The sequence below is a fragment of the Aedes aegypti genome, chromosome 3 (assembly GCF_002204515.2).
Source record: "Aedes aegypti strain LVP_AGWG chromosome 3, AaegL5.0 Primary Assembly, whole genome shotgun sequence".
In the NCBI taxonomy this organism is placed as follows: domain Eukaryota; kingdom Metazoa; phylum Arthropoda; class Insecta; order Diptera; family Culicidae; genus Aedes; species Aedes aegypti.
Genome location: NC_035109.1, coordinates 282,900,772 through 282,922,422, shown reverse-complemented (window position 1 = coordinate 282,922,422; position 21,651 = coordinate 282,900,772). Strand labels below are relative to the sequence as shown.

The window sequence follows — 21,651 nt, the reverse complement described above, 5'->3', positions numbered from 1 at the left end:
GGTGCGACTTTTTTCGAGAATTGTCAAAGCTTTGAACTGAATGACATGGGCCAATTTTAATTATTTTTTTACAGCAACTCAGATATGATTTGAATTAGAACATACATTTTCCATCGTTATTTTATTTTTTTCCATGAACACAAAAGCAGTTACGGTTCTGCTGCAGTGTTTTTAGTTTACAAATTTTAATGTTCTTGATATAACTACGAATTAAACAGTGTAATGTTTAATTTATTATGAATCGTGGTTAACGGCTTATCAGTCGAGTGGAAATTTAAAAAACTGCCGAAAAACAAAACATAACATATATCTTACAATTGGATTAAATGGATAAATTGATGTGAAATCAGCAAAAAAGTTTCACGTCTACTCGGTGAGAAACGAACTCACGAATCCATGTTCGCTAGATAGGACGCGTTACCTCTACGTCACGAGGGGACTCATGGACGCAAAGTTAACCTGAATTCGATTTCAGCTCAATTATCACGTGATCCTCTTTCGCAAAGTGCATTTATGTTTTTTTGCGTTCTTCAATGTTTTAGTAAGTAAAGGATTTTTAAGGAGGAGGAGGGGAGTTGTCAGATAGCCGTTGCGTTAAACGCGCTGCTATTCAGCAAGACCAAGCTGAGGGTCGTGGGTTCAAATCCCAACGGTCGAGGATTTTTCCATAAAGGAAATTTTCTTGACTTCCCAGAACATAGTGTATCTTTGTACCTCCAGCACGATGCATGAAAAAATGATTAATTTGCAAAGAAAGCTCTCAGCTAATTAATGTAGTTTAGGAGCTGACTCTGTCAAAGTTGGTACGTAACGCATGATAGAAGAAGGAGAAGCAGAAAAAGAAGGACATTTGCAACGAATTAACAAAGTAAAAAAATCTCATTTTTCTTAAAGGTCATATATATTATCCCCAATACCAGCAGCTTCATTTTTTTCCCGTAGAATATATCCAAATCGCTATTACTATTTGTTTCATTTGCACCATTTTGTCACAAGTTTTCAAAAATCTCTTCTATTTTAAGAATCATTGGTCATCTGGTTTTAAAAATACTCCGATGTTCCTTGGGGGATCGGCATTCCCCATTTAAAATTTCGTTGGTCGTAATTTTGTTTTAAGTCAATTTATCAAAAAAATGGGCTCAACAATATTAGGTGAAAAGGAGCTTCTATGTGAAATCATACGAATCAGTGGAGTTGTCGAGAAATCTTGAAAATACAATAGGATGTTTTTTCACCTTACCAAGATCTTATTACGGCCAAAGTGGTTCCAGCAACATAAATGTTCATTGCTTAAAAATGGTTCTTAATGATGTTTAAAGAACTGTAATGCACGTTGGGTTAAAAGGGTGACTTTGGGACACTATATATTTGACGTATTCCTCGCAACTCCAACAGATGTTGGCATCATCCTTTCAGATTGCAATGAAATTCTCTTTTTAAAAATAGTGTGTAGATCAGTTTACGTGAGATGCTTTTGGTAAAACATTTTAAGGAAAATCATAATCTTTAGAATTCCAACCAAAATATGTTTAGACAACTTGAAGTTCAACATACAAAACTTATCAGAAGTTTTGACTTGAATATTCAGATTTGATTGGCTAATTTTTGTATAATCTCAACCAAACTTTTGATGAGATTCTGAATTATTACAGAATTCCGTACAGGGTTCAGGGAAATTGCATCAATTTTATGCGGACAATGAGAAAAGCAATGAAATTGGGTGTTATTTATAACAGCAATACTGTTTTTATATCACCAAATAATATACCATATTGACTGAAAACTATTTAAATTTACGAAAATGTTATAATTAGTAGGATTATTTGTTCATAACTGCAAAAACTCTTTGTAATATTAGAATTTGCTGTTAAACTCCATGCTTTCATTTTTAATGAAACTTCTTCAGGATATCTTTTCAAAACTTCCTTAGGTATGAATCTTCTTATAATCTGTTTGAGTATTTCATGTGCCATAGATCTACCTCTAATATTTTACACAAATTTTACTAGATTTAGTGACAAAAAATCTTGAAGTTTATGTATGTTTGAAGGCAAAAATATTGGATTTACTGCAGAAATTAATTACAATACTTTGCTGTTGGCTAGAACTTTTTAAGTCAACTAAATTTGTCTAAAGAATTGCAATATTTAATAAACTGAATTTTTTTTATGAAATAATGGTCAAATGTGTTGAAATCCTTTGCAAAAACAAATGGCTCATCAATTTCCAAAAAATGTTAAAAAAAGACACGGACACCGTCTTCAGCTATTTAGCTGCACAGACTGTAACTTAACACTAGACAACGGACAAGCATGCTCCAGTGGCACAGTCACGAAACATTTCTGACGAAAAGTTTCTATGGCTGAAGCGGGAATCGAACCCACACCCCATGACACGATGCGCTCACTGCCTGACGACACTAACCGCTCGGCCACGAAGCCCACAAATGTGAATATGAGTTTCACTAGAATTAAGAATATGAATTCCATTGAAATTTTAACAAAAGTATTAGCTGATGGAATAAATTGTTTCTGCTGTTTCATCTACAGTCATATAAATTTTTCAACAATGTATTTACAACTTCTTCTTTTTCCACGTTTTATTTGCACTGAAGTCCAGCGAACCCTTTTTTCTGTAACACATTTGTTCGTCAGAAATATCATTATTCTAAGAAGCCGAAAGTTTTGAAATGGAATGTTGTTGAACAACAAATAATAATGTATGTTATTGCTGTATATTAATGGAGTGATCACGTGCCCATACCTTTTTAGTCAAATTAATATGAGCAGAAACACATATGATGGAATTTTAAGTTTAGCGTTAGATTTTACTTATGGGTTCATTTCATACCAAGTGTCTACAAAAACGTCTAATTGACCTTCAATGATTCCAAATTTTGATCAAATGTTTTTTCACTGATATGTGTATAACGCCAATTTTTATATCAATCGGACCACCCCTCGTGGCAAAAATTCTACAATTAAAATCTTAGAAACTATTGAATATAGAGAAAAATAAACTTCGGCTTTTGACAGAAATCATTTGAGCAGTCTAGAAACGAATATTCTTGTAAGGTACAGTGTTGCCAAATCTACTTATTGTTAATTTCAAAACTTTAAATCGATTTTTCGTTGAATGAGTTCATTATGATTGAAAAAAAGGCTTTACCGTGCTTATCAGATATTTTACCGTCAAAACCGTTTAACTCCCAGAAGTGTTTTGAGCCAATTTTGAGATATTGCGTTTTTATCAGAGGGATGGCATCATAGTTTTTCACTATGGTATTTGACAGGTCTTGTTGTGCCTTCTTATCGGGAGCATAAATTTATACTCCAGTTGAAATTCTCACGCACACTCATGTATTCGTTGAATGTTTACCTTCCGTATGAGTGAAAATGGTACAAAATGCGCCAAACAAGACAAAAACTGCGCAAAGCTGGTATGTGAGAATGTGCATTGAAAGTCTTCGGTTTATTTATCAGTGGTTTAATCCGCGTTCGCAATGGCATTTAGCCATCTATCCCGCGCATCGATATTGGTTGAAAACTTGTGATGCGAAATGTTATCATCGTGATAATTGTTCTTCTGATTATGAGAATCGACACCGAAAGAAGGAAACAACACTTCATTGTGATTTTTATGATAATATATATGAAACTTACTCTTATTTTAAACCGCGAGCTACGCTATGGAAATAATAACGAACAATATGCGTAGATTTTGTGTGCCTAGGTTCATTTTCCCACATTCACACCAGCTGCATTGCTTATAGCGTAATAGTATTGGTGAGCGCTGCTTGCGTTCGATAAGAGGCAACAAAATATGGCCGTCATATCGCCCCCCTGGTTTTTATGCAAAAAAGTCCGAATTTTCCGTATAAAGTGCCAAGCAATCTTGGATTTCGAGGTAAAGTTTGTTGCTCAATGCAATGTCAGAGTATTTTAAACTGATTTGGAACGACACTAACAGTGGACATTTATAACATCTAAGCAGCAGTGTTTCCAGAAAATCAATTTGTGTTGTCAAGTTTGATAGTACGAAACAAAACTCTTTCAATAAATGTGTGTCAGTTTCCTTTTCCTGTTTTCTTACTTTACCCTTGAAGTTTTTAGATTTTTGGACACTAAATCACGGACACACGGAACACGTCAAGAATCCAACTGTGAGAGAATCAGGTAATCCGTTGACTCGTTCTCAAACCATTTTGTTTCATAAAAACTTCATTCCATTTTTATTGATGTAAGATCAGTGAATCAATTGTCAACAAACACGCAGCAACAAAGACATTCTTCTACATTTGTTCCAATAATTTAACTCTGCAACAATAGTTTATCACCACTTGAACAGAATATGACAATGGTCGCTCACCTAAGTGCCAAGCGGTTTTCTAGGCTTTGCATTGCAATTTTCGAGAGCTTTCTCCGTGTTGGTAAACATTGCCACATTATCGAACAGCATCCACAAAACAAATTTTATTTCCTGTTTGAAATAACTGATTAATCACAGGTTGAAACAGTTGCAACAATGTCACCTCCTGTGATTGTCATGACCAATTTTTGTTTTGATTTTATCCCAATCCACAAATGTTGGTACAAACGGTTGTAAGTGCGCTTGTTTTGTTGTTTGTTTTTCGTCCGTTTCGATGACAATTTATATTCACTGTATAATATAGATATTTTTTAAAGTAAGTCGTTATATTTTTGGACAAAAAGTTGTTCTAAACTAACTAAACATGGATGGCAGTGTTGCCAAATTTGCATTTTTTTCTATCTTTATTAACGAGATTTTTAGCCCTGGGCTAGTTCATCTCGCGACCAACGGCTTTACTTCCCTTCCGAAGGAATTCGTCACTGATTTTTTTAGTGACTATCTCGGGGATGGGATTCGATCCCAGATCCTCGGCGTGAGAGGCGGGTGTTCTAACCACTACACCAGGTCCGTCCCCAACCCCCCAAATTTGCTTATATTGCAATAATTGAGTTATACATTCAAATTATGGTAAAATTTTGGTTTTCAAGACATACTTCGCATATTTGGTTACACTGAAACTTAACCCATGAACGCCCGGTGATCGATTTTGAGATCAGGTACTTTTATAAACACAGTTATTTATAATGGCAATTTCGACTGGAACTAGAATACTACTTTCGGATGGCTTTCTCAGTCTGGAAGTCGAAAAACGATGTTTTTCTGAATGTAAAAAACATAATTTTTCGACTTCCAGACCGAGAAAGCCATCCGAAAGTAGCACAGTTATTTATTTTTTTGACAAATTGGAAGTATACTATCCTCGGCAAAGTTGCTCAAGGGCAGTCTTATGACAGTTTTTTTTTTTAATTTCAAATATGTTCCACAAGGTTGCGCTGCAAGCATAACATATTTCGATTTGTTTTGCCAGTAGCTCGTGCTGGCATCACCACGCTTGCCTTACAACAAGCATGATTTCCAAATCAACGATTTTGGAATTTCGGAATGGAGTATGGCATTTAATTCTAGTGTGGACCCTGGGATTGTAGTGTGGATTGTAGGATTTCAGTGTAAATCCTGGGCCTACAGTGTGAATCGTAGTATTTCAGTGTGCTTTCTGGTATATCATAGTGTGATTCCTGGTACTATAATGAGGATCATACAATTTAAGAGTGGATCCTGATATTGTAGTATGGATTCATGGATTTCAGCGTGGATCCTAGGAATGAAGTGTGGATCCAGAGATTTCAGTGTGGATACTGGGATTGCTGTGAGAATGTAGGTATTGCAGTTTGTATCTTGAAATTCCGGTGGAAATGTTGGAATTTCAGTGTGGATCTTGATTCCAGTTGGAATTTTGGGATTCTAGAGTGGATTCCAGGCTCTTATGGTGCATTCAGAGATTCCATTGTGAATCGTGATATTTCAGTGTGGATCCTTTGGTTACAGTGTGAATCCTGGGGTCCTAATGTGGATTGTGTTTTTCAGTGAAGATCCTAGGACTCTAAGGTGAATATTGGTAGTATTTAAATGTGGATACTGGGACTGTACAGTCCTTCATAGTGTGGATCATAGTGTATCAGTGTGGTTCTTGGGATTCCATTGTGGGTCCTAGGATCCCAAGGAGAATTTTGGGATTCCAAACTGACCCTGGTTTTCCAGTGTGGATCCTGATATTGTAGCATGGATCGTATGCATCCTGAGATTCCAGTGAGCATATTGGGATTGTAGTATCGATCTTACGATTTCAGTGTGAATCCTGGAGTTATAACTTTGATCATTGGTTTCCATTCTAGTGTGGATCCCTTTGTGAATTTTGGGATTCCAATATAGATCTTGGGATTCTACTGTGGATCCTGGATTTACAGTGTTCATCCATCCAGTTTCCATCTTGGAAAACCTGAGTTTCCAGTGGGAAGGGTAAAATTAAAATCATAGTATTAGTGTGAGAATCCTGGGCTGTCAGACTTATGTTTGAATACTGTGAAAATGTTGTGGAGATACTGCAGAAATAGTTTGAGAATCTTTGTGAAATCCTAGGATTTTTGTCAACATCCCGTGGAAATATTATGGAAATTCTCAGGGATTCCGGTTGTTGGAATCTTGTGAGAATTATGTGGGAAACAATGAGAATTCCTGAGAGAAACCTAAGGAAATACTTTGGGAGACATAAAAGAGTGCGACACCTTTAGAAACTGTATGCAAGTAGTATAGAAAAAGTGCGAGAATCTTGCGGGTATTGTATATGAATGTCGGTGAAGTCAGAATCTTCACCGCCAGATTGCTCTTGGTCTGCTCTTTTATGCAGACACCTGCAACCTTTTAGCTGGTGATGATCTTGAGCCACATACAATTAAATATTTTTACTAACATCACCTAGCGGATAAATTCTCATTCAGACTTCTCCCCACCATATAACCCTTATTCTGGCGAACAGCTTTGCCAAAGACACCAACCTTATAAATCATAAGGATCTATTGCCGAAGAAATTTTTTTTCTATGTCTTAGAGTTTCGAAGATATAAATTGAAGAATGTAAACAAAATTATTGGTTTTGTCAAATTTTCAATTACAGGGGATGGTCACATGGACCGAGGTGTTGTCCGATTGGCACTTTTTCTTGTTATATGATTTAAATTCACAGGAGAGCACACGAAATTTTGGTTATTGGAACTTTAAAAAATAAGCCGCGCCCTATTGAACATTCAATAATTTCTTGCTCGTAAAAAAGCCATCAACTCATCAAAGGTGGATTGATCCCCCTTATTTACGACATGTGCCGTCGTAACTTTTTCCGGACTTCTTCCACCGGTTAAAGTTACATCAATAATACGACGCTACTGTGCCGACCGGGCTGCGACTTTGTCTGCATTGCAGCAATCTCCTCATGAAACCACCCCCGAAAAAAATGCACTTGGATTTTCGGCAATGATGATAATTAACGTATCTACTTTTGGGTGCTGATTTACTAGAGACAACGGGAGGAAGGGAAATTTTAATTGGCACTACACGGTACGCCGCTAGATAACATGTTGCAATGCAATTTCTGAGGGTGGTTGATTTTTTTTTCTGAACATTAGAAGAATGAGCTGGAGTACTTACGTTTCTTTTTCAAATGGAACGGTGGGCCATCGTGATGCATTCCGCGTGGGTCGGACATTTCCAGTAGGGGGCTGTACATTTTACCGGGGTCTATCCCGGGCGGGAAGAGGCCCAGCGGGGAGTCCAGACTGAACACTGAAATTGTGAAAGAGGAAACATCATTGTAATAGTGTAATTGCTTTAACAGTGATTCACGTATTTAAAGAAATTTTGAAATTAAACATCAAGAATGCCTTCAAATCAAATATTAGCCGTGGCAAGTGCCCGTCTTTAGCCAAGTGGGTCGAGTCCACGGCTTCAAAGCAAAGCCATGCTGAAGGTGTCTGGTTTCGATTCCTGATTGGTCCAGGATCTTTTCATAATGGGAATTTCCTTGGTTTCCCTGTGTATCATAGTACCGGCCACACTATATATGAATGCGACTTGGCAACTTTAGCAAAGAGAGCCCTCAGTTAATAACTGAGGAAATGCTCTTAGAACACTACGCTGAGAAGCAGGCTTTTTCCTAGTGAGGACGTAAAACAAGAAGAAGTAGTCATGCTTACGTTTTATTAATGCAGTTTAAATTGTATTTTAAGCCAAACTTTTGACTTCTTGCATTCTTAATTGGTACACCCCAAATGAAAAATTTCTAATCTGCTGTTCAGACACACATGGAATTTTCCAAATCTAGACATGATCCAAATTTTCAGTGTTCGTAATTGCACCCCTCAAAGTGCGGACCACTACCTTTAGTACTTCAACGTAACAACGCTCTTCCAACATATCTCCATATAAAAGCTATTTGTCCAAAACCTTAATCACCACTCTCAGCGCCAACCGAAAAAAAAACGAGAATTCAGCCGAAAAATAGCCGTAGGGTCACCTAACGGGCGCGAAAAACATCGGCTGTATGAGCGCAATAAAAATTAAGATATTTCCATTGTTTCGACCGGACTTCTGTCTTGAGTGTGGGTCACATCCATCCATCCAACAAACGGAGCCGTCGTCGTCATCAAAAAGTATCACCCTGGGAAAAACAATGACCATATAAAGATACCTCCATACATATTCATTTCGGGCTGTGGTAACATTTTGGCATTTTCGTGTGCTTTTTTGGGGGGAAAATCTGCACTCACTTGAGCCACACGCACACTCCCACTCACACGACGGACGCCCAGTCACATTAAGATTAGGATCGTAAAAAGAAGTTTGTCCGCGCGATATCATCTCCATTTCATCTGTCTTAATTCCGACCCGAAATTTGCCCCCCGCTACCCGTGAAAATTAACCGTTAGAAAGCGTTCGGCTTTTATGAGAGACGGGAAATTTGGGGGATTTTTATTCTCCCCGGAGATGGGCTGGGAGATGCATTCTTTTGTTTTCTGATTATCGGAGGAAGGCCAAGGAGAAGTCGTTAGCAATCCACATTACATATACGCGAGGTATGACACGTTTTCCCCGCGTGGATTTCCCACAACGAATGATTATTAGCTGGAGCAGTGAGAAGTACCCGAATTGCTTCACCTTCCATCTTTTTGATTTTTACTTAGAACGGTTTCAGCCTGTCTTCTGCCTGTGCTAAATAAAGTTACTGTAACTGTGCCTAGGAATCATATTGATTCCAAATCCAAATCGTTATAACATTGCGAAATTTTAGTGGTTTTTGTTTTTTTTTTTTTTTGATTCCCCTTAATGATTATAACGTATAATACTTTGGATGGTCCTATATTCTGATAATAACATATCACAAAACACATAATAATTTAGAAAATTGATGTGTATGGAAAAGTTTTTCCTTGGTTCAAAGGTTATAGCACAGATAAAAAGACGTTACAATTAGAACAAATTCAATTAAAATCCATATCCCAGCTTGCACCCACATCGTCTGGTGAGTGTGTTGCACGAAACACTGTATTGTGCATCAAGACCTGCAGATGGCGGAAGTGTGAAACGTCAAACACGAAGAAAAACAATGCGCGCGCCTCTGGGTCTGAGGTTTGAAATATAGCAAATTTGAAATGATCGCCAAATAAGTGGTCGATGGAAATTTGTTCAGTGTTAGGTTTGTTTGTATGTGGTTATAGGATGCAGATTTACTTTGTTCAGAACACGACAACTAGGAGGCACTGGTGAATTACAGATATTTCAAACTTATACACCTTTAGAAATAGAGCAGCTAATACCCTCCGTTATATGAACCCAGTGAACCACGTATCGCATAAGAATGTTTGCCAAAAATCTCATATTCATACGTCAAAAATCAGAATCGCACAATATGCCAAATCAAAACGAATAAATGTTAACACAAATTGTATATAATTCTCCACTACGATTCATTGTCGACAAACTTTGTTGACAACAAACCATGCCGTAAATAGTATAATCGTGAATCGCGTCTAGTTGTATAAACTGACAGATCATATATCAATGCAGACTAGCATCAAATGAAATCGCAATAACTTAGCCAAATTTGCCACCCGAGATTGGTATCTTCTGGCGGTGGGCTTCAAAGAACAACAAAGCGTGTGTGTTGTAGAGAAAACTTCCTTTCATATTGGCAAATAATCACTCGTCATTCATGAAGCAGTCTGTGGTGTAGTGGTATGGTACTTGTTTAGGGATCCAAAGGTCTGGCGTTCGAGTCTCGCTGAAAACTTTTTTTTTTAATTTTTATCGGAATTTTGTTGCATCGTATTGCTGACCACGGAAAGTCTGAAAAAGTCGTGGGAAGTGCGTATATGGCCTCCACTTTGGTGTGTATATAGCGTTTTCGTGCATTTTATACGAGTGATTTGATTCATATATAATGATGTATAGTAAAAAATATACCAGCCAAAATGTTGACTGGGAATGATGGAGGCGCGTCGCAAGTTGCTCGTTAAACAGTGAATCGGCCGATACAGAACAGGCCCTTCCAGGCGACAGGTCCGTCTATGCATTTATTTACGAGGCTGTCATTTCCGCAGAAGACCTGTCAAAGAGCTTCTCGATCAGCTGATTTGGTACGTTTTGTGAATAGGCCCACAGATAGAATGCTGGTCTTTTCGATTAAGTCGCTTCCGTTTTTTGTTCAGAATGAGAGAGTGTCAACGAATGTTTGGGGAATTAGGTGTAGAATGCGCCCACGGAGTAAAACGCGACCCCTCGATTTGAACGAACGACGTGTTTTGGAACGTTGTTTTCACCCAAGATAATAGAAAATGTGCAGAAATGCTTAGCTATTTATATTTTTATGTGATTTGCTGAAAAAAATCGTGAAAACCTAAAAAAACTGTTTTGCTGTTTTTGTTGCAATTTTATGTCATTTTTTCAGTCGATGGATAACCAAGCTTTTGAAACTATCACCGACACCTTGTGCACTCCCATAGTTTGTATTCCATGCTAAAACAATGTTGAATTTATCCATAAAAAGCGTATTTAAGGACTTTAACTTCTATCAACTCGTGGGGCGAAACGCCCACCACTATTTCATAACACCAAAACAGCCGTTTTAATTTTAATTCCAGCAAACGTAATGCTACGCTGAAGTTACGCGCAAATATGAACCTTACAGATGCACATTTTTCGTATCAGTATGTATACTATAATTCAACAATAACATCTGACCAAACGCACTTATGTATGCAACGTATATGCAAGCATGATTGTGAGCGTACGTTTACAGCACGGCTAACGCCAATTCTCAGGTGGCACGTTTTACCCTGCAAAACATATAAATGCAGGAGAGCGGTTCCACAAAAAATGACGACTTCCCAAATTTCATTTTTATATTTTTTGATTTGGATGAAATTTTGCACATGCTTTCTTCATGCCCAAAAATGCCTTTTTGCATCATCGGTTCGCCATTTTGAATCTAGCCTTACTTTTAAGAAGGGCCTAAGAAAAAATTCCTTAATAATTTTCAAAAGAGTAGAACTTAGAAACGGTTTGGCCGATCAGTCTGGTGTCTTCCTCAAAGTTTTAGGTTATTGTTGGGACTATCTGGAAAAAAATATACACTGTAAAAAAAATGTTGTATTTTTTATATTCCGAAAATAAAGCTTAAAAATAAATTTTCTTAAAAATCGTATTTTTTTATTTTTTTTATAATTTTTTTATATGTTAAAGAAGACAAAAAATGAAGTCTTTTGCACAGTGAGTCAAGATGGAGAAATCATGGACAAAAAAGTTATGATTTTTTTTTTGAAAAAGGTGAATTTTTGAAAATGGTCATAATAGTTTTTTTAAATGTTTTTCAACTCGATTTTATGAAAGTACGCAAAATTTACAACAAAAAAGGTATACGGGAAAATCAGGCTAACTTTTACCGTTTTAAAGATACAGCGATTTTTTATACAATATTATGATATAATTTTCAATTTTCGGTCATTTTCGAATGTTTTTTGAGGCTCATAAGGTTAGAAATTTGTTCATTGTCTGAAAGAGTAGATAATGTGAACATGTTAAAAGTTAAAAAATCTCAAAATAACGGATATAAAGCAATCAATACGTGAAATGCCTTTATATCGATTTAAGATAATGAAATATTTGCATTCAAAAACAAAAGCTTCATGAGTAGAGGAGTAACGTGCCCAGTTGTCTCACACAAATATACCTGATGTTTTGTTAAAGTACAGCACGTTGGTATATTTTGTGGTCGGACAGAAACGTACCTTATAGTTGATTCAAGTACCCATGTTGGTATAAAAAAGAGCTGATGCAGCAAAGACACAAGTAAGTGATAAACAAGCAAGTGATAATCAAGTGAAAAGTAAAAGATAGCTTAGAACAATGAAGTATAAAATGAACACCATCAACAAAGGTTGTGTCAATGTGTTTTCAAAAAATTGCTCAAAAAGCTACCGAAATCTCACGGAAAGTAATATTGCCAAATTAGTTGAACTAGGATTTGCAGATGAAAATCAGCTTAATAAACAACTTAAAATTTGCGATTCGTGTCGTTTAAAATTAGCCAAAAGAACAGCATTATCAAGTAGTGATGACTTATCAAGTAGTGAAGAGGAAGATGTTTGCATGGAAGAAGAAACAATAGAAGCATCAGCATCAGCAACTTCAATACAGTCAACGGATTCCAATATGAATATTCCTAGTCAGGAGTCATTGGAAGCAACGTCAGCAACTTCAATAGAATCAACGAACTCCAGCTTGAATGTTTCTAGTAAGGAGACATTAGAAGCAACGTCAGCAACATCCATTGAAACAACGGTCTAGCTAAAGAACGTGAACATCCCATCAAAAATGCCAAGGAATTATTTGATTGGGCTCAAAAGCGAAAAGAGGAGCAACTAACACAAATTTTCTTTTCTTATGCAACTACAACAGAGTATGAACATATCAACGAGCAGCTTAATGAAAAATTATCAAAAGCAATAACTATTCAGGGAACACAAAAATACCATTCATTTATTCCAGTTTCCGTAGGTAAAATGGGAGTTAGGCAATTTTCAAACTGTAATGATAGTAAAAAAATGTATACATTATGAAAAAGTAAGAAATCTTTATCAAAATAGGAGCTCCATCATTGTATAAGAACATGAAAATGCTTTCAGAAAAAAACAAATATTCTTTATATTATCAACTCGAAAAACATCCGAAAACAACCAAAAGTTGTAAATTTTCAGTAAATTTATTTTAAAATTTTTGTATCTCGGAAACGGTAGCAATTAGCAAAATTTTCTCATATACCTTTTTTGTTGCAAATTTTGCGTACTTTCATAAAATCGGGTCGAAAAGCATTCAAAAAGTTTATTTAGACCATATTGAAAAATCAACCTTTCTAATCTAATCTAATCTAATCTAAGCGCTTGCACAGCCAATATTGAAAAGCATCCTGGAAATATCTCCATTAATTAAGGTATTTTCTTGTCAGTATTAACATTTGCAGAATATCGGCGATATGATACAAATATTAAAATGGCCAGGCCCACTGTGCAGACTTTGGGGTTGAAGGCAATTGAAAAATCATGACGATTAGGTTATTCACGCATGAATAAACTGATAGGCAATAATTTTTCAATTCAAGGAAGAAGAAACGGGGACAACCGTACCAACCGTTTCAATTCAGGGTTATAGGTCAAATCGTTGGGAGTGGCGTTGCTAAGAAAGTTAATGCACACTCCATTGTTGTTTTCCTGGGATGGGACATAGGCATTTCTTCCTCATGTTCTGGCTCTAGAGCCTTGGTTTAAGCGCCTGGGCTTGCTCTCTGAAACGAGATAAAAATTTATTTGGCCCCTTACCCGCTAAATAGGAACCCGCAATACATTCCATGAATTATTGATGTGTGCAATTTGACCAAAAATTATTGAGTATTCAAAACGATCTCACCAGATTTCAGTTGAGTACCAACGTTTGTTGATTTCATGTATACTCCTCAATCGTGCAACTCGCCAATGCTTGCATGTTGAGTTTTGACAATCAACGGTATCTTTTCGGTGGTCAGCAAAGACAGCATTCTGCGTTTCTGGTAGCCTTGGGCTATTGGTGATTTGTCCCGTCATCTATGTATGTATCCGGACGCCAAAACCGACACTAATTTGCACTGCTTGTTCACCAGCCAAAAGTCGGACTCACAAATTAACGGAAGTTTTTGGAGCAGCTGAGCAGCAAGATTGCTTGAAAAATCTTCTCAATAACTATTAATGAATATAAAATAACTGTAAATTCTTGAATTTCTTGTCAAACCACTATTGAAATGGAACAAAACGTTTGAAAATTTCATTTTTTTTATACTCCACGAGAAAAAACTTGACAGACGTACGAAAAACGCGACCGTTTGGTATCACCGCTTACTGCGACTCCATATTGAAAAATCAACCTTTTTGAAAAAACATAACTTTTTTGTCCATGATTTCTTCACTTCCATGATTCACCCACTGTGCAAAAGACTCCAATTTTTGTCTACTTTAAAATATAAAACAATATAAAAAAAATCAAAAAAACGATTTTTGAGAAAATGGATTTTTAAGCTTTATTTTCGAAAAAAAAAAATACAAAATTTTTTTACAGTGTATATTTTTTTCCAGATAGTTCCAACAATAACCTAAAACTTTGCGGAAGACACCAAACCGATCAGACAAATAGTTTCTGAGTTTTAATTTTTGAAAATTGTTAAGGCTTTTTTTCTTAGGCCCTTCTCAAAAGTAACGCTAGGGTAAAAATGGCGAACCGAAGATGCAAATAGGCATTTTTGGGTATATAGAAAGCATATGCCAAATATCAGCCAAATCAATAAAGGATTTCGTGATGAAAAGCAACCTATTACGATGAGAAATTGCAAAAAATAAAGGGCCAATAAATATCTTGAAAACATTTAAAAACCTCACATCGTAATTTTCAGATTTCTCCAAGAATACTGAACCGATTTATATGATTTTTTTTTCAGATTTGCTCCTTATTACGCACTTACATTAATTTACAGGAATTCGTAAATTTCACCGTAATCTCAACAGCTCAACAGCAACAGTTCGGTGAAATAAATTAACAGAGTACGGTAAATTTTTACAGTTTTTGAAAAAAAATCACCGAAATCCGTAAAAGTTTGACGATACTACTGTATTCTATTTTACCGAACTCTTTAGCTGTTGAGATTACGGTGAAATTTACGGATTCCGGTAAAATAATTTAGGTGTGTACCTGGCATTGTATAGTAGACATTTTACTTTTTTTGATAAATTGACGTAAAATAAAATGGCCGCCAAAGACATTTTATATGAAGGATGTCAGTTTCCCAAGAAACATAGGAATATCTTCAAAATTAGATCACCAATAGATTCTTAAGCTTGAAGTGTTTTTTGAGATCTTGTGAAAAAATGGTGCAAAAATATCGAGAAACAAAAAAGTTATCGCGGTTTGAATATTTTTTAGCGTTAAAAATGAAACTGCCGAGAGAGGGATTAATCTCCTTTCTCTTTCCAGCACATGCATGCATATGGATTGTCATACGAAAACCGGTTAAACAACTAATACTTAAAAAATATGTGAAACTTCTGGAAGAAAAACTAAGGAATATATTAACAGTATTCATTTCAAAATTGATGGGGGAATACCTTTCAAAGTTTCTGAACACACCGATTAAGAAATCCTTATCTTGAATAAAAACCTTGCGTGTTTCCTGTAGGAGTTATTCATGTTTTAATTGAAGAAATAGTTGTAATAATTGTTCTAACAATCCTTGAAGGAATCATTAAAAAACGTCCTAATTTTTTTTAGGACAACTTCAGAGAGCTATATCTCCGCCGTTTCTCAACCGATTTTTCTCATTTTCTCAGTGACGAACTACAAATTACCTCAATTTTTGATAACTATTGAAAAAGTTGTGTGGAAACTATTGATTCAAAAGTTACAGATAGGTTGAATTTTGACATGAAAAATGCACCAAGACGAAAAGTAATGTATAAGACAAACTATGCGTCGCATCCTTTCGGTGTCTTCAGCACATTTGGTCTCTATCACGCAATGAACAAATGCACTCAAGACACCAAGATGCTACGACGCGTAGTTTTTCTGCTACACCACTTTGTGTCTTGATTCATTTTTTATGTCAAAATTCAACCTATCTGTAACTTTTGAATCAATAGTTTACTCACAAATTTTTCAATAATTATCAAAAATTGAGGTAATTTGTAGTTCGTCATAGAAAAAATGAGAAAAATCGGTTGAGAAACGGTGGAGATATAGCTCTCTGAAGTTGACCATTTTGTATGGGAAAATGGCTTTGGTGCATTTTATATGTCCGATACTGTATGACGTCTTCAGAGAAAATGTGTATTTTGCTTATATCTTTAACTCTTTAGAACATCTTCTTCTTCTTTCTGGCGTTACGTCCCCACTGGGACAGAGCCTGCTTCTCAGCTTAGTGTTCTTATGAGCACTTCCACAGTTATTAACTGAGAGCTTACTATGCCAATGACCATTTTTGAATGTGTATATCGTGTGGCAGGTACAAAGATACTCTATGCCCTGGGAAGTCGAGAAAATTTCCAGCCCGAAAAGATCCTCGACCGGTGGGATTCGTTCTTTAGAACATATCAGGCGTGAAAAATTGATATTTTCGTTAGTATTGAGGAAAAACCGATTTTTCACCATAAAGTTCTAAAGTGACCTATATCCCTAAAACTATCAGATATAGAAAAAAATGATGTTGTACAAAGTTCCCATATCTTCTATAATCTTCAATATTGTAGAACATTTTGTTGCGCTATCTTTTGAAATAAAAAAGTTTGAGAGTGAATTTCGAAATCTATGAAATTTGCGCTTAGGACACTTTTGCGTATGACGCGCCTTGACCAAACAAACAAATGTTCAGAAGACTTGGGTCTTGGTCCCTATCTCTTATATTTTTCAAGTTATTAATTTATTCCACTTAATTTCAATCCGTGGACCAATGTGAACTGCTGCAATGCCAACATGTTAATTTTGTGTGTTTAAAATGATGTGTAAGCTTATGTATGAACTACTGAACGTATGTTTCATATCATACAGCATAGCAAGTATAGTTTTTTGCGCATAAAACCATTTAATCTAGAATAATGTGATAATTTTAAGGGAAATTGCCTACATTTAGGCGTATTGGGCAGATTTTCAAAGTATAATTTTGCAATAAACTCAAATCAAATACTTGAGTTATAAGAATTTTGACATCATTTTCAGATTCAGGAGGCCCAAATTTAGTAGACAGGGAAATTTTTAATTCTAAAATCTGCTTTGTGATATGGTGATCAATTTCGCCCCAATGTGTCATTTTAATTTTTTGATATTCAAACTATTTTTATGATATGTTACATATTATTTCATAAAAAATCAATTTTATAAATTGATAAAGATCAATTGAGTACTTGTTTTGTCGAAAATTATTTGACATTATTTGAATTCTGAAGGATAGCACAACAAAAAGTTGTAAAATTGTGATCAATTTGCCCGGATTACGGTACTTATCTCTTGAAGGTAAAAGGTTGTGTGAAATACGGCAGTTTTTTTTTTTGCTATATTTACGGCAGACTTGAGTGGGCTGATGACTCAGAGCGAATGTATGAGAAAATGTGTTGAAAATCCAGTAGAGATGCATAAAGGGATCTCTGATTTCGTGAAAAATTGCGTACACATGACCATTTGTGTTTGGGAACCCTTATAGAACGAAGTAATTCTTTTACTATGGTTCTCTAACTCGATATCGAATTGCAGAAAATCGAGTACGGGAAAGTTGACTGTAATTGAAAAAAATATTTTGAAGTGAATTGATAAATCATGTAGGACGCACTTATCACGGGGTTCTTCGTCAACTGACCGCTTGTGCCTCCAATGAAAGCTTCCTTTTCGGCCGGTTCCATAACCTTTCAGTTCTTTGAAGCGAAGAAGAAAAGCAAGAAACATTCGTACAAACATTTCGCACTTTAATATATGTGAGAAAACCGCCGAAATTGTTGGACCCATCACAAAGTGCGTGCGCCGATCCGTTGCGGCCAAGCGCGTATTGGGACGCGCATTACGCCAAATGAAGGAAAAGCTGTTTCACTTTGTTTTCATATGGGAATGTGTCCGTCCAGCAATTGGACACAACCGCCGCATCACAGTGGTCGCACTTCATACAAAAGCTGATCAAAAATATTATCCTAACCCTGAACGTTCAAGAACCTAAATTGTTTGGAAAAATATGATTTTTGAAGTCAACGTGATGGAAGCGGTCGCTTAAACAAAAAAAAAGTACTTCCAAAACATTACTACAGAATTGGTCTAAAATGGCATATTTCTTTCTTTTAGGCAGTAAACCCAATAATTATAACTTACACAAACTTTGTAACATTCCAAGGTTTTGAAGAAGCTCTTTGTTATAGTCTTGTTGACATTCCCAATCGATAAACATGTCAAACACGATTCGAGATATCTTCAAAACATTTTTTTTTGTAATTGAGACCAGTTGAGACAGATCTGGTCATGGTTTAGCATAGAAATAAGAAATTTCGATAGATATAGCTGATATCTGTACAGTTCACATGGTGTTACAATTTGAAATAAGCACTAATCGATCCGAATCATTAGGGAATTTGTGATGAAATTTGCAAACTTCATTTCCTTAACTTCTGGCCAGCTTCGAGCCACTGTGCACATCAGACTGACCTCTCCGTGCTCTGCGTGGGACCTGCTCGAAGTTGTGGCGGTGAAAATTTATATCAATTAAAATTGTGAAGATACTACTGTGTGCTTATTGCTGCTGCTTTCGGGTGGGGGAGTGAATGGAAGGCCAACCTGAATGAGGAGCGTCGTCGCGTTGTCAGTCAGGTAACTCGCAGATAAACAAGAGCTGGACTTTGGGTCAGTCGCAACCGGCGACTGTCATAAATTATTAATCATTCATTTTTCGGGGCAAAGTTTTTCGCTTTTTTGGTGAGGGTGGTGGGAATGAGTGTGACGTCTGTGTCCAAGTTATGAAAATGTGCAAATATGATGAAAAATGAACACTAAGTCAATTACGATGAGAAAGTTTTATCGCTGGACGTTCAGCTTTGGGTTAAGTACCCAAAGCAAAGTCGAATAACTGGGTGATTTCGAATAGATAAAAATTTGAATCATCGCTGTTATCATTGAGAGCAAGCAATGGCGCTTACGCCAATGCTAATCAGCCCGGACAAAATATGTGGAAATACTTTTGTCACATCCCAGAGAGGTTAGGTGAATTGATGCGAGTCAAGCAAAAAGGTGCATCCTATAAAAACTGTCACAAGAAGTACTTGGCGATGAGATTGATGTAAGGTTCCTGACTGAAGAAACGTCTCTCCGGTGTGAAAATCCAGTGGAGCACGTCAGGTTCGAATGCCCACGTTTCAATGTTGTGAGAGATCGCATTGTCCCCCGACAATATAATCCAGAGAATGTGTGCAAATGTATGGTAGAAATGTATCCTAGAAAAAAATCTTCAAATACTCACTGTGCGGCGGGGTCAGCGTCAGCGACGAAACCGACGGCATATGCGGGAACGAAAGCGGAGAGTGTGGGGGCCTCGGAGGACCTCCGCCGTCCGATTGGTTGAAGAACGGCGGAAAATTCAGCGTCGGACTGTGCAGGAAATCCTTCGGACCCAGTCGGCCTTCTTTGGCACCCATCGAACCGGGACCGGTGCTTCCGTCGCGGCCGGCTCCGTTTCCCATTCCGGAGGCGTTCCCATTGTTGTTGTTCTTACTGCTACTGCTGTTGTTGTTCTCACCGTCCGGCGTAAGGCCCGGAGGTCGAAGCTGCGGCGAAGAACTGTGATGCGAGAGATGGGCTAATGGGTGTTGGTGTGCGGCTAGGGCAAGGTCCATGTGGTCTAAAAAATGGGGCCCGTCATCGTCGCCAAGCCGATCATCGTCCCGATCTTCCAGCTTGACTCGCTTGTCATGGTGGGATAGACTGGATGGAGGATTGTTGTTCAAGTGAAATGAAGGCGGAGGCGACAGGGAACTCATCGAGCGGACCAACGCCGAGCGATTCAGGTGGCGGATGTCCTTGAGCGAAAGTCGACCGATCGTTGATTCTGGAGGGCTGTCTTTTAAACTCGATTGATCCGATAACCGAGAACTACTGTCTTTGTTGGAGGAATTGTTTCCGCTGCTAGAGCTACTGCTTAGAGATGAGGATTTCTTCATGCATAGGTTCTCGGGTCCATCCATTCCGGAGAGCGTAGCCGTCGATGCAGTCGAGTTATTTTTGCTTTCTTTTTCGTTGTCGTCGTCTTTGCTTGGCGTTTTGTGTGGGCTGGGGTCCTTTTTGTCTTCGCTGTCACTTCTCCGAATGACTTCTTTGATGTCGTCATCCTCCTCTTCCTGGTCTTCGTCATCTTCACGGTCAAGTTCGTTGTCTTCATCTTCTTTGTCATCGATGCTGGGGGGAACGGGGCTGGTGGGTTTACTGCTGAGATCCTGTGGGGCACAGTCACCTGATCGACGTCTTGGGCGAGCCTGTTTCCGGCGGGGCATTGGAGATGTGCAGAGATCAGGGTTGGGCAGATTCAGGGCAGGATCGGCGAACACCTGTGGTGGCAGCAGGAGCTTCGGAGTACTGGCGCCCAACATACTCGTTGCCGTAGAATTTGGATGCGGATGGCGGGCATGGTGGTGGCTGAAGTTTGGCGACGGAAGTGACGGAGAAGTTGGCGATATTAGTGAGGAGTCCAGTAGACTGAAGTCTTCTGGCGACTGCGCTGGCGTTGGTGTGTTTCCTGCTACAGGGTGGTCTACTAGTCCCCGAACCTGTAGAGATTCTCCAGCTTGGATCAGCACTGAGAGCCGTTCCTGGGGAACGCTGATCTCGCCGCGGTACATAAAGTCAACGATCGCTTGCACAACCCATCCGCGGAAGTCTTTCAACACTATCACAGGGTGCTTGCAGGGCGTTTCGGAGAACACCCGTTGAAAGAATGGCGAACACGCCGAAAGGACGACCTTATGCGCCCGAATACTCGTCTCGGCACAGACCAGTGTGACATCAACGAGGGTTTTGGTCTGCAGCAGGGTGTCGAATGCCCGTAGAATGTGGTTCTGGTGGTTGTTCCACCGAAGGCTGTAATGCTCCTGATCCGTCATGATTTCAAACTTTTCTTTCATCTGGTCTCTAGTCTAGCAGCTGCATGTGCGCGACAGTTAGGGGTAGATCTCTTTCAGAAGACGAAGATTTCCGATCTGAAATGGGAGGAAAAGAGAAAACCGTTTTACAATGGCGTGAAATCGATCAATGGCAGTAATGTATCGCGTTAGTTGAGGAAATGAAAACAAATTGGATAATGACTTTAGGTAACTGCGCGCGAACCGTTTTACGAACAAAGTTTTTCTTCGCAGCAGCTGAAAATCAAAACCATGAAACCGGGTAGCTTTAATAGCTCAATTTTTCAATTTGCTAGGCAAGCATGCACACTGTAATTTGCCTAACACGAATGCTTGCGACTATTTAGCGGAGCCACGCGTTTCTCGGTGGCAATAAAAACCCACATGCAAAGAGCACATATATTCTTCGCAGTCGACAACCTTGCAAACCATTAGGATCAGTGTGTTTACCCCGAAGGAAGAAAAACCACAGGTCGCTTCCAGAGAGCATAGAGCAGCTCTGGTGCCGCTAAAAAAATATTCAATTT

General features: G+C 37.9%; 1 protein-coding gene across 1 annotated transcript in view; it reads right to left on the bottom strand.

Annotated features, from left to right (window-relative positions):
* Positions 1 to 21,651, bottom strand: part of LOC5578878 (protein jim lovell) — a 137,787-nt gene that overhangs the window by 75,155 nt on the left and 40,981 nt on the right. The window contains exons 2-3 of the mRNA XM_001664037.2: positions 19,474 to 21,202; positions 7,569 to 7,703 (exon numbers count right to left, since the gene is read on the bottom strand). Coding sequence (XP_001664087.2) covers positions 7,569 to 7,703; positions 19,474 to 21,127 — 1,789 coding nt within the window. The 5' untranslated portion in view covers positions 21,128 to 21,202. The remainder of the gene's footprint in view (positions 1 to 7,568; positions 7,704 to 19,473; positions 21,203 to 21,651) is intronic.